The sequence below is a fragment of the Haliotis rubra genome, unplaced genomic scaffold (genome assembly GCF_003918875.1).
Source record: "Haliotis rubra isolate DU_JTF1 unplaced genomic scaffold, ASM391887v1 Scf600, whole genome shotgun sequence".
Lineage (NCBI taxonomy): Eukaryota > Metazoa > Mollusca > Gastropoda > Lepetellida > Haliotidae > Haliotis > Haliotis rubra.
Genome location: NW_025767303.1, coordinates 409,785 through 423,536, shown reverse-complemented (window position 1 = coordinate 423,536; position 13,752 = coordinate 409,785). Strand labels below are relative to the sequence as shown.

Here is a 13,752-nt window from a genome sequence, read left to right as displayed (position 1 = left end):
ATGGGCACAATGTGTTAAGTCCATTTCTGGTGTTCCCCGCCGTGATGTTGCTGGAATATAGCTAAAAGCGGCGTAAAACTAAACTCACTCACCCACTCTCTCTCTTTGTGGAATAGGCCGCCTCCGTGGTGTAGTGGTTAGAGCGTCCGCCCGGAGAGCGGAAGGTCTCGGGTACGATCCCCGATCGCGTAATACCAAAAGACCTTAAAATATGGTACTGGTTTGTCCCTGCCTGGCGCTCGGCATTAATGAGTACAACAAGGACTGGTCGGCTCGGAGTCAGAAAAATGTGTCTGAGTGGGATATTCATGCTTCACTGCGACATGGTATCTCAGTGGGCTAGCACTATAAAACCAGCTTAAGTCTGGGCTAGTACAAGCAGCCGCACATACACATACACACGCATGCACGTCGTCATATGAGCGAAATATTCTCAAGTACGACGTTAAACCCAATTTCACCTCACCTCATCTTTGTGTTTATACACACACACACACACACACACACACACAGATACAGGCAAAGACCCGGGCTCGATTCATCAGTGTGTACAATGTGTGAATCCCATTTCTGGTGTCCACTGTCCCCCGCCGTGATATTGCTGGAATATTGCTAAAAGCGGGTTAAAACCAAACTCACTCACTAGTGAGAGTTCGACAGCAACGCAAAGTTGAAGCGTTGTTTCCCTCTAAGTGTCAGAAGCTGCGGTAACGATGGAGACTGAGATGTTTAATTCCTTTTCATTCATTTTTACTTAAACCTAATGTACTTACTACTCAGTCTGCGACAAATAAAGGAAACCGAAAATAAACTAACGAATTGGGGGGAAAGTCACACGCAAGCACATACATACACGCGCGCACAATGAACCGGTTCTCATTCAACTCGATATTCCTTGCTCGCATATTGTATGATTCCTAGTTTTGTAGAAACCGAGAAAGAATGGCGGCGCGAAATTTGCCATCCCACGGCGAGCCTCTCATCATTGAGGAAATACTCCAACTGTTGTCTTCTGATAGTGCATCGATTGATGGAAAATCGGCGAGAATTGTTGGGAGGTATTTCTGCAAGCAATAGTCATCGATACTGGCATGCGATCTTATTCTTAGCCGTATATTTTCGCAAAGGTTCAAACTCAGAAATTGTAAACGTGATCTTGGTTCGACCACGATAACATTCCTATAGAGTCAGTACTCCGAATACCGTACACGTTTGGCCACCGGTATCCCCTGAGTCGCTTCCTACACAAATACTACGTCATGGCACATGCTGTTTAAAAGGTTGTCCAATCATCTTGCCAGTAAACCGGTTGTGCATTCCGTTTTCCGTTTTAACCATGCGTTTAGTCAAAAGAAGCTTCCCTTGGTCATTTAAATTCGTACAGAGTGACTTTAACACCGTACGCTATTTCTTCCAATATCGTACACGTATTGTAATTCCGTACACTATCTGAAAGACATTTCCGCTGCTGTTAGTTCTTTAGACAATTTCTATTTACTGGCTAATTATAAATTCGGAATAATGAACGTAGATAACTCAGGTTCAAAAACAATATTCATATACATACACTCCTTTAGTCCAAATTATTAGTGCAGTATTTATTTTTTATGTTTCTCATCGCCCGATCGCCCCTTGTACTTTTATTGAATCACCATTAGTCTGCCCCACCGTCCCCGTAAAGGAGTGATGAAGGGTGAAAAAAACCTCAAGGTAGCACGGGCTAATATCAACGATAAATACTTTTCTGACAATAAGTGACTATTTCAAAATGGACTTCAACAACGGCCATATACACTATTATTCTATTATATGTCTATATGTAATATTCAATTGTTTATCAGTGCCTACGCAAATGTTTCATATGAGTAAATATGACATGGGAAAAAATAAAATGTCACTGTACGAAATAAGGAGCATAGCAAAAATATATAATAATTTGGGCGTCAAATATCGTACGTCTCATTTTTTGTTAATTTTGAAAGTAACCTGTATGAAACCGGTAACTGTGTTTGAAAATTACATTTTGGGTCAGCTCAAATACATTATTTCGGATTTCCCTGCCGTGAGTGATGTTTAAATTTCCCGCTTTTAGGTGTAGCACGTAGAGAGTCTCGGATGGTGACCTTGACGTCAACCCGGCAAGAAGTGGAGAGAGTCGCTATTGCGCAAGTGCACAACACGATAACCAATCTTATCTCGAAAGAGAAAGCGCATGACAAATACACACAATAGCTAAAAATAGAGTTGGGAATTACCGCATTTCAAGTGACAACAGTAAGGTGATACAACACGCAAACATAATAAGCTATTGCGCACAAATCAAAGTGTAATGGAACTTAGGAGCCTGTAAAGAATAGGTATTCGAGTACTGACTCTACTGCACATAGCCACGCCTCTTTTCAGCACCGTGATGACTTCGCAATAATTGTTTTTTTGTAAGTTGTAACATGGAGAATATATACATAGCTGCATAGTGTGTATATACAATTGACAAGGTTGATATACATTGAATTGCTAATTAGTGATTTGAGCAGAGTAGGTACTATTTTTTCAAGATTAAGAAGAAGAAACAAAATTAATTTTCCCCGCTCAAAAAATAAAATCTTCATGTTTTTATTGGCCAAAAATGTAAACTTACAAAAACCCAATTTTTCTTATTGTTGTTTGCCCCATATAAACTTCATAAATTGCCAAAAATAAAATAGTTTTAGTATTTAAAAGGAAAATTATTTTGACTAGTGATGTTTATTTTATATTTTTTTCCCTCCTGCCTTTAGATTTTCTTAGGACAAAAATCCGTTAAAACAAGAAACATAATTGGTCTGGGCATAGTATGGATATCAAATTGTAGCTCCATACATACAAAGTAATGTTATTTTACACTGCATATCTATAAAGTATAAAAGTGTTCAAAAAGGAGGCCAGAATAGAGCTGAAGCATACTAAACGTAAGATTCATTTCTAGATTTAGTCTGGTGATCTGGGAGACTGACAAGTTGATTGGATAGGCAGACATGTTGCTCATATGCTTGATGGTTTGGTCCAAATTAGTTACAGTCCCTTATCATTTTGCTGAGTGATGTGTTCACAAAGAAACAATTCAATTGATTTACTATCACATGTTTTGTTGTTTTTTTCAGACTAGAGGAGCACAACATCCACACATGTACAGCGCAAGTAGTGGACTCTAATAACAGACAACCGCTCACCATAGATACCAGACTGGTGGAACCATTCAATGCCAAGATCGGCTCTCTGTTTCAGTTCATTGGAGAGCTAGAATGTTCCTCGAACAGTGTAACTCTGAAAGCGAGAGTGGTGCGGTGTGTGGATGGGTTGGACATGAAAATGTATCAGAAAGCTTTGATAGCACAGAGACAATACTTATCTTCCAGGAAGGAAGACTACAGTTAGTGAGAAGACAATCTGATATGATAAGATTCATATCACACAGACAGTACTTAGCTTCCAGGAAGGAAGACGACAGTTAGTGAGAAGACAATCTGATATGATATGATTCATATCACACAGACAGTACTTACCTTCTAGGAAGGAAGACTACAGTTAGTGAGAAGACAATCTGATATGATAAGATTCATATCACACAGACAGTACTTAGCTTCCAGGAAGGAAGACTACAGTTAGTGAGCAGACAATCAGATATGATATGATTCATATCACAAACATTGAACATTTAATGTTTCTAACAATTATTCCTAATTCTTTTTGGACTTGGTCTCAAACAAGTAGCATTAGTGTCTTACCATAATGAATAGTTTGCTGTCAGAGTGTTTTATGATAACATTCAAACTGGGGCGGTGGCAGACTGGCGATCCACTTTATCTGCTCATCAGGCAACAGGCACCTGCTGATGAATATTTCATCTATACTTTTGACTGACACAATCCATACCAAATTCTTATCCAGTCCATTTCAAATAAGCTAGTCCTTGAATATGGAGTTTTTACCTTATTTCATAACAAAACTGACTGGAATCTTATCTCATACCTAAATCTAATTGGTAGATAAAATTAGATCTATTGTTAAGACTAAGAGAAGCTGTTGTACAGGTTTATCTGTACATAGAATAGAACCAGATGTTGTTGGGTGACTAGTGAGGGCATTGTCCGCTCACCTAGTCACCATGTGCTGTTGTCCTTTGTCCAACCTTCCATTAATACGGAACTTATGATCTCTTCTCCAAAACGACTGAATGTATGTTAGTATATTTCCACAGCATTTGTTGTCTGACTGTTAGTTTGTCTTTGATTGGTTGTAGTTCTGTGAAAGTCTGTGCTACACACAGATGCCATACTGGCCCATGGTTTAGGTGAAAACCAGAACAAAAAGATTTCAAATTTCACTATACCAAATACTCAGGCAGCTAATACTATTCACTGTCATAAACTGTAACTGTCCTTTGTGTGTACATATTCTCATTAGGGGCGGTGGGGTAGCCTAGTGGTCAAAGCGTTCGCTCGTCACACCGAAGACCCGGGTTCGATTCCCCACATGGGTACAATGTGTGTAGCCCATTTCTGGTGTCCCCCGCCATGATATTGCTGGAATATTGCTAAAAGCGGCGTAAAACTAAACTAACTCACTCACTCACTCACTCACATATTCTCATTAACACGCCAAACCATCATTAAAATACTCATCAATACATTGGCAGGTGCCCTTTTAGTTAAAGTGTGAATGCATCATTTCAGGTCAGCAGCATATGTATTCCACCCAGTCCGGAAGAAAGAGAAGGAATACACTCCAAAATGTCATGTCCGTCATATTACACAAGTTGACATCCAGAAATTTCTCCCTTAATATGAACTATTTCTAACTACAATAATGTTAATATTTAGCAATTATTTCCCTTCTGGGTTTACTTGGGATGAGACCCATGAAGATCCGGGTTAGAATTGGACTTCAGTAACCCATGCTTGTAAGAGGCAACTAATGGGATCAGGTGGTCAAGCTCGCTTATTTGGTTGACACATATTGCATAGATCAATTGAAATGTTGATCACTGGATTGTCTGGTCCAGACTCGATTATTTACAGACCACGGTAAAATAGCTGGAATATTGCTGAGTGCGGCGTAAAACTAAACTCACTCATTACTTGGGATAAAAAAAAAGACATTTATTATCATGGTGATTTTATGGGTTTCCTGAGGAAAGGGAGATAACTGACTATAGAAGTTAAAGTTTCCAGCTTTGTCAGACTTGGTGGGAATTTCATGTCAGCAGCAAATGGATCTCCTCTCATTCATGCGTTGGCATTGGGTCATAATACGCTCTGGAATTCTCTCGTTCCGGTTATGTTTACTTTATTTTGGCACCAAAATCCAAAAGTACAATAGAGGGTCTTTAATGGCCAGGTGTGGCCTTGTTGCCTTGTCAAATCTGTCTTTCAGGGCAAAGCAAAGCAGTATTCAAGTACATTCCATGAAATATCACAATGTCAACTTACCCGGTTCATGATAATCCCTCGTACAAAGAAAGAAGTCTGTCATGAAGAATCACTTCAAAAAGTATCTACAGTCCACAACCATACATTTTGAAAATGTATTTCTCTCTTTGAAACCCAGATTCAAGTTTCCCACTATCATTTAGGTGGACAGAAGGGCAGGCAGTGAAAATGACCCATTCCCCTGACCCCCTGCGACCGCCTCCGTGGTGTAGTGGTTAGAGCGTCCGCCCGGAGAGCGGAAGGTCGCGGGTTAGTTTTACGCCGCACTCAGCAATATTCCAGCTATATGGCGGCAGGTTACCCTTCAGGAACAAGCACCATTTTAACATAGTAGTTTTACACTTTTTGGAAGATAGCGAAAGACATATCTTACAACCACCTCCACTTTAAGTAATTATTTTCCTTATTTATTCACTGTGGATCTTTACCCAGCAGGAACAGTTTTTACAAACTGTTTTTACATTTTAAAGGTAGCATGACACACAGCAAAAACAAACACAACATTCTCTTGACTACCTTGAGAGGCATTTAGAAGTTGGACAACAGTATATGGCTCTCACTGTAATAAAGACGTTGTTAATCCATATGTTATTCTCCTTTCTTAGGGGGCGGTGGGGTAGTCTAGTGGTTAAAGCGTTGGCTCGTCACACGAAGACCCGGGTTCGAATCCCCACATGGGTACAATGAGTGAAGCCCATTTCTGGTGTCCCCCACCCGTGATATTGCTGGAATATTGGTAAAAGCGGCGTAAAACCAAACTCAGTCAGTCTCCTTTCTTACATTCTCTTGCTACTGTTTCATCGAGATGTTTTTTTAATGAGAGGCTGTATTGTGTCCGACCCGTGAAGATCCAGGTTAGAATTGATCTTTAGCAACCTCTGCTCCTCATAAGAGCGGGCTCCAGTGGTCAACTCCCTGACTTGGTTGACACATGTCACCAGTTCCCAATTGCGTAGATGGATGCTCATGCTGTTGATCACTGGATTGTCTGGTCCAGACTCGATTATTAACAGACCGCCACCATATAGCTGGAATATTGCTGAGTGCGGCATAAAACTAACTCACTCACTCTCTCTCACTCACTCACTGTCAGTTCTGTCCAAGGAGGGGGCGGTGGGGTAGCCTAGTGGTTAAAGCATTGGCTCGTCACGCCGAAGACCCGGGTTCGAATCCCCACATGGGTACAATATGTGAAGCCCATTTCTGGTGTCCCCCGCCGTGATGTTGCTGGAATATTGCTAAAAGCGGCGTAAAACCAAATTCAGTCAGTCAGTCTGTCCAAGGATCCGTGCAGACAATTCCTGATAAAGGCTCCGGATCATAAATAACACAACAACAGTTTTTATAGTAATAAATGCTTTACTTGCAGGCTGATCCGAGTTCAAAGTCAGAAACAAATTCTCATGATAAAAAATATACAGCTTTGTGGCAGGTTGCAGGTATTGCATGATGGGATACATGCCAACAGGTCACATGATCAACAATCAGCATTGCGACATTAACACACTACGTACATTTGGCATTGGTTCAGTTCCAACAAGGCGACAACCAAACCCCACTGACACAAATACTTGTACATGTTGGAATCAATGGATTGCATCTAATGGAATACAACAATACGTCAAACAGACGACGTTAGTAAGAGTGGTGAAAAGGTCAAAATTTAAGCACATACCCTGTCGTGGCCCACGTGATTCCTTGGGTGGTGCTTGACCATCTAAAGACAGGTAACTCTAGAACAACTTTAGTATTGTTAAAAGACGCACATTGCGTAACACTATTTTCATTGCTTTCTGATGGAAAATAAGAGCACTTGGTTCTGAGACAAAAACCTTTAAGAAAGGAGTAAGCTGAAGTAAAATTGTCCACAAAAAAATTCCTCCATAATCAGTGATGGCAGGTTTCCATCAATCGGTGGATATCGCCCAATTTTATTTCAAAATCGCCCCCCTGAAGTCCCCAATTCCATGTCACAATATTAAGTTTTCCGCTGAAATTAGATTTTCCTGTTGCCATCGCTGATAAGTTCCGCTGATTATACTTCAAATTGTTCAATTGTGAATCGTCTAAATCCATTGAGAAACCCTCAACTCGATGACACAATATTACGTTTTCAGCATAAAATGCCTGTCAAATGTTGTTTATATGGGTGTAAAGCACAGTTAACGACCACATGCACTAGGAGATTGTCATGCTGTATCTAGGTCGCCATGCTAATACCTCACGAACAACAGAAGTCATGGCCTTGGGTTGACTTGAGCACACGACTTAGTGCAAGCAGCTAAAGACAACCAACAACAACAGACTTAACTCAGCCTTACATCCATACTCTTGTTGTTTGAACGTAGAACAGCTTTCCACATTTGTTTTGTTAATGATCCAGTTGTCTAAAGAAGCAATCTTTTCATAACATATACTAAGGTTGCCATGGTTACAGAGACTGGAATAAGTTCACAGTAAAATTCCACCGGTAGAAATTGAAACAGTTTCATACCACACGATACCCAATCATATATACAGAATCATGCACTACAACCAACTTTACATCTCAAGCGAGGGGAGACAACTCATCTGAGCTTCTAAGGTGTTGTGAGCTTCTAAGTGTCAGCTGAAGATCTAGGCTTCAATTTCCATCAAAGGTGAAGCCTACTTTTATTATCCAATCGATGATATTACTTGAATATTACCGAAAGTGGCACAAAACCTCACTCACTCAGTCAGAAGCAGGATTATGTTTCACAACACACAAAGGCTGTAAAGAAGCAGAATACTGTGTAATGTTCCTAAATGCAACCCAGAATTCCTGTTTTTCCTGAGCAGAGCCAATCAAAAGGAAAATAAGATGTTCACAACGCCCGCTAGGTCAATTAAATACTGGCCCCTGATGCTGCTTGTGACCAACATAACCCTGTCATACTACCAGGTACCCATTCACTGCTGAAAGTTAAAAATCACATCTACCTTGTTATTGTAGCTACATGATCATATTATCAACCACTGTGTTGCCTGCTAAAAGCCCAAATCTCACATACAAACAACAGCTTGGCCATGTATCTACAATCAGGTGCCCTACCCCATACTTCACTGTCCTGCCAATATGTCACACAATGCCAAATGTACCCACCTAGCTATAGCTCATATCACCCTTGCATGAGGGCAATACACACTTGTATCACCTGACCAACATCATGATGGACCAGTTTAGGATGGACTTGACAACTCTTACTGAACACCACTACTCGGTCTGGTCATTCTTAATAATTCTTTTAATAACAGATAAGCCAATACAAAATAACGCCATCATTTTGGTCTAGATTGGTTCCAGCAGACACAATCCCAGACTGTCATGTCACTTCCGAACTCCGACTCATCCCAACTGTGCATCCAGCCACTCAGGCGCCAAGGGACCAAACAGACAAACTCAAACTTTATCTGAAAGTCTTTGACCAGCAATCTCTCCGATTGTGATAAATATGCTTGCAATAATCTGACAGACATATATGCCAGATAATACGTTCCTGCTGCACATAATGAAATCACCGACACCATGCAGAAAATAAAATTCAAAGATAAAATATCTGTCAAGACTACTATGCATTAATACAAATCTCTTATGTACAGATCTTTAAAATCTTCAATTTATAACTGACTCCTGAAGCACTAGATCTTATTTATAACAAGATATATATATATATATATATGATGAGATATATAACTAAACAGTGCTAAGCTGTGACAGGAAATAAATGCATGCATGTGATGGTGAAACAAATGCATACATATGATTGGTGAAATAAATGCATGCTTGTGATTGTGGAAAGCTAGGTACATCAAAAGCAAAATGTTGCATTTTTATTTTTCCTGAGAGGAAACAAACATCACGGACAGAGACAGTTTGAAAACAAAACATTTGTGCAAGCAGAATACCTATGTGATGTAATATTGAGCACCCAATCCAAACACATTAACACATCAACACACCCTCCGTGTTGAACAGTTGGAACCAGAAGTATTCAGAGGGTCCGGATTACATGAAGCGGAAAGTCGTCAACATACAGCCTCTACTCTCGGACAGGTAATACATACCTAATACATTGTATACAGGTAATACATACCTAATACATCGTATACAGTAGCAGGTTTCATCCTTCCAATGAGAAATACCAGACCCTTGCAGCATCTTCCAGATATATCAAGCAAGGTGCAGTTACCTATCACAATCATTCCCCGAGTCATATCCCCTCGTACGACTAAAGTTTGACATCATATTGCCTCAAGGAGAAATACTTTATACAAATCTCTTATATATAATACAAGCCTTTCCTAAAGTGTTCCATAAACTAGCCTTACAGGCCCTCACAAAGTACTCTACCAAAGGTATACATGATTTACTTGTATCAATACTATTGTGTTTAATTTGTGTTATACACCAAACTTTTGTCTCTAAGTCTCACATAACAATTAAATTACTTTCACAATTTAAAAATATGTATTAAATTTTATAAACTAATAAACTGAACATTATTTTTTTAAATTGACATATAAATCATTTAACTTCTATTGCTTCTAAACCAATGATTATCAAAAGTATTTTTTATGAAACAATATGAAACCTTTCCTTACTTTGTGCATGTCCAAATCCCTTACTATCACGTGGGAGCCTACAAGTTATAAGTGATTTTCCTTGAGAGCTACAAAATGAGTTATTTCCCTTGAGAGCGACAAATCACACATACTTTCCCAGAGAGAGATAAACCTTCCCCTTGTCCTTGAGAGAAATATATAACACTTGTCCCAGAGGTTGGTAAAACTGAAATATGCATAGGTAATCTCCATTATAGGGAAATATATATATATATAAATAATCAAATAAATTTACACAGATTATAAAAAATAGCTGTACACACAGGTTAAAACATGATAAAACTTATACAACAATCGAGCTTGACAAAGCAATTAAACACATTCATATACAATAAAATTTTGGCAGTGAAATATAAACAAAATAATTGAAAGCATAAAAATTCCTATAATGCAAAAAAGCAGAAATACTTCCATGTGTGATGGTAAGACTTAGATTACAATAAAACCAAGCATAGTGATGGTGCATTATGGCTGATGTAGGGCGGAGGTACTCTGGATATAGCCTTTCTCCAAAATATAGCAGTGAAATAAACACAAATACACACATGCTGGTTTGTCTTTCGTATTCTGTGGTACTGTCTGTATATGTAATATGGTATACAATCCATATATACCATGTCATATATACTGTATACCAGGGGTGACTATTGAGGGGGAAAACAACTATTGTGATAGCGACAGTCACGACAGTCTACTGCAACCAACTATTGCAATATTATAGGTTTTTCGCCTTGAATTCTCTCATTCCCTAATGAATGTACAGTTTGTATGAAATAAAAACAAGTTGAAGTAGTTTCAGTCTCTTTTGATAACTGGCAAGAAACATGAAACCCAGATCAAGTAAACAGTCATGTTTGTTTAAGAGGTAACAGGGGCAGATAACTCTAAATCAAAGTGAATGAATCTGGTACTTGCTGTATTTCGCACTGCACATTTATCAATAGTGACTATCGATAGTCACACATACTATCAATGCATCGATAGTTTTTCGTTTCTACCATCAAATATTTGCTATCAGAGACTCAACAATTGCAATCCATCGATAGTTCGATGCACCGTTACAGCCCTTCTGTATACACTATGTGGTAAAATAATAATAATGATAATTGCATTTATATAGCACATCATTCACTAGAAAATGCTCTGTGAGCTTCTCTGGTATACGATCCATTATATACAGAGTCTCATATATTCTGTATACACTGTATGGTATACGATCCATCATATACAGAGTCTCATATATTCTGTATACACCATATGGTATACAATTGTAGACAGTGCTAAACATTCTGTACACATAATGTTGTACAATCTGTATACATCTTAGTATACACAATATGTCATACAACCCGTATAGAGCTTCATGCAATCTGTATACAGTGTGTGTTACACACATTATATACTGTAAGCTGATCTGTATACAATATGGCAGCGTTGTATAAACTTTACATATGCTTGTGTATATATGTTAAACATATTGTGTATACAGTACTTTGCACATCTGTATACCCTGTCTGGGAAGTCTCACAGTTAACAAGGCAGGTCCTAGATGTTAGTCCGAAACCCAGGCTCGGTGCTCATAAACCAAGAAATATAAGAGATTCAAACCCTGTTCCATACAACAACTGGAGGGCCACAACTTTTATAAGTCCACATTAACATATTTCAGCTACAACTTTTGTACACACAGTGTGAAATAATATCTTTAGCTCGAAGCCTCATTACCAAGACCATTACATACAACAGTCGTGGGATTACCAAGACCGTTACATACAACAGTCGTGGGATTAAACTGATATTTCCAAACACTAAGAACTTTAGTGAGTCACCACGTTTAAACCATGTGAGGTCGTTTGTTTAAATGACTTCAAACCAGCATGTTTGTCACAAGACCACAGTTGACGGTGTGTTTAAATCACTGCTTGAAGAAAAGCTATACACAGCCATATCAGTTCATGCAAAGCAATAATACTTGGGCTGGGTGCAGGACGTAAACAATAGTTGCCAAATGAGAGGAGTTTCATGAGTATTGATGCCTCGTGGAGTGAACGTGATTTCAAGATCAATGACATTTATCTTACTTTGTCGTTTAGTTTATACTTATTTCTTGTGATAAAATTATCAGGAAAATCTGACACATTGGTATTTCATCCAAGATACATCAAAACTTGTTAATAAGCCAACATCAAATTTGTCTTCGATTCGTATAGAAAGAATCACACAAATTAACTACTCCTGAATTCTAGTGCAAATCCAGTTTCACTCCGACATAAATAGCCCTTACATGTCTTCAGAATACCTTGAAATCAATCCTTGTACTGACACAAGTAATATTACATTAAAAAATTAAATACAAAAGAAGGAATCTAAGAAAAAGACAAAGCAAATATGGTCGCATATTTCAGCAACAAAAAATATTATATAACATGAAACAGTAGTGTAGGTCAAGGTCACCTACACACGAAGGTCAAGGTCATCCTAGTCAAGGTCATTCATACCCATGGGGTTAATTGGTGTGTATATACAGGAGATACTCAGAGACTATACAAGAGAGATTATGGCATTTAAAAATATCTGATATAGAGATTAATTCGAGGCATATTATCACATTGTAATTAAATATGCAACAATAACAGACATTGACATGATCGGAAGCAAAATCTTTGAGAATATCCAAACCTAACATGTAACAATAACTGCAGATGTGGAAACAAACATGGACAACTGTACAAAATCTAACATCGGAGATCTAGCCGTCATTGTTGAAAAGTCCTCTTTGATTGGTTAGATTCAAATTTACATCCGCACATCTGCTAATGTTTAGTAAAATACTTTTGGATTTCCCGGGTTTTTAATAATCAATCAATTGTAGTTGTTGCCGTAGTGATGAATTATTACTAACGCAACACTGCATTCATAACAAGTTACTACAGGAAGCTTTGGATTTTCATGGGGACGAAGGGGGAAGTTGGTTCAAGATCAGCATTTTTATACTTCAGCAGAAATAGGTGCTCAATTAATTGATTTTTAATTACAAACAAATTACAAACTGTCTTACTTCAATACTTGAAAAGCATGAATCAGTTTATTTACCACCGCGAAGGGCAGATTTGATTTTTCTTAGGTAAACAGTCTTGATTGCTTGGTTTAGAGGTGCCCACCACCCAATCAAACGATGCTCCCTTAATATTGCATGAAACCAGGAAGTGCTACTCCATTCTCAATAATGTTTGAGAGATGCAGAATGCTACAGCCGAAACTTACTGAAACATTGCTAACATTCACATTGTTACTGAAACACTGCTTCCAATTTACATCAAGGACAACCAACACGCTCGGGAGAGTTATCTCCCCATTTCCTGAAGACTTTTCTTACAAGGGTGGTTAAATATCCTTCTACACTGCTCAACTTAAAATAAGGATGATTCTCATCTCATTACCCATCAAATACTTGGATACCTGTAGAAAATACGTGAGTTTAGTTTAACATGTTTAATGATGCCATTTAGTTAGTTAGTGAGTGAGCATGGTTTAACGCCGCTTTTAGCAATATTCCAGCAATATCACGGCAGGGGACACCAGAAATGGGCTTCACACATTGTACCCCTGTGGGGAATTGCTTATGTTATATTGGGGATTA

General features: G+C 38.6%; 1 protein-coding gene across 1 annotated transcript; it reads left to right on the top strand.

Moving 5' to 3' along the window:
- The first annotated feature begins 938 nt into the window (after nucleotides 1–938).
- LOC124255497 (CST complex subunit TEN1-like) lies at nucleotides 939–4,430 on the top strand. Its single transcript, XM_046689431.1, has 2 exons — nucleotides 939–1,058; nucleotides 3,141–4,430. The coding sequence occupies exons 1-2, from the start codon at nucleotides 943–945 to the stop codon at nucleotides 3,412–3,414; spliced, it is 390 nt and encodes a 129-aa protein (XP_046545387.1). The 5' UTR covers nucleotides 939–942; the 3' UTR covers nucleotides 3,415–4,430.
- Nucleotides 4,431–13,752: the final 9,322 nt, after the last annotated feature.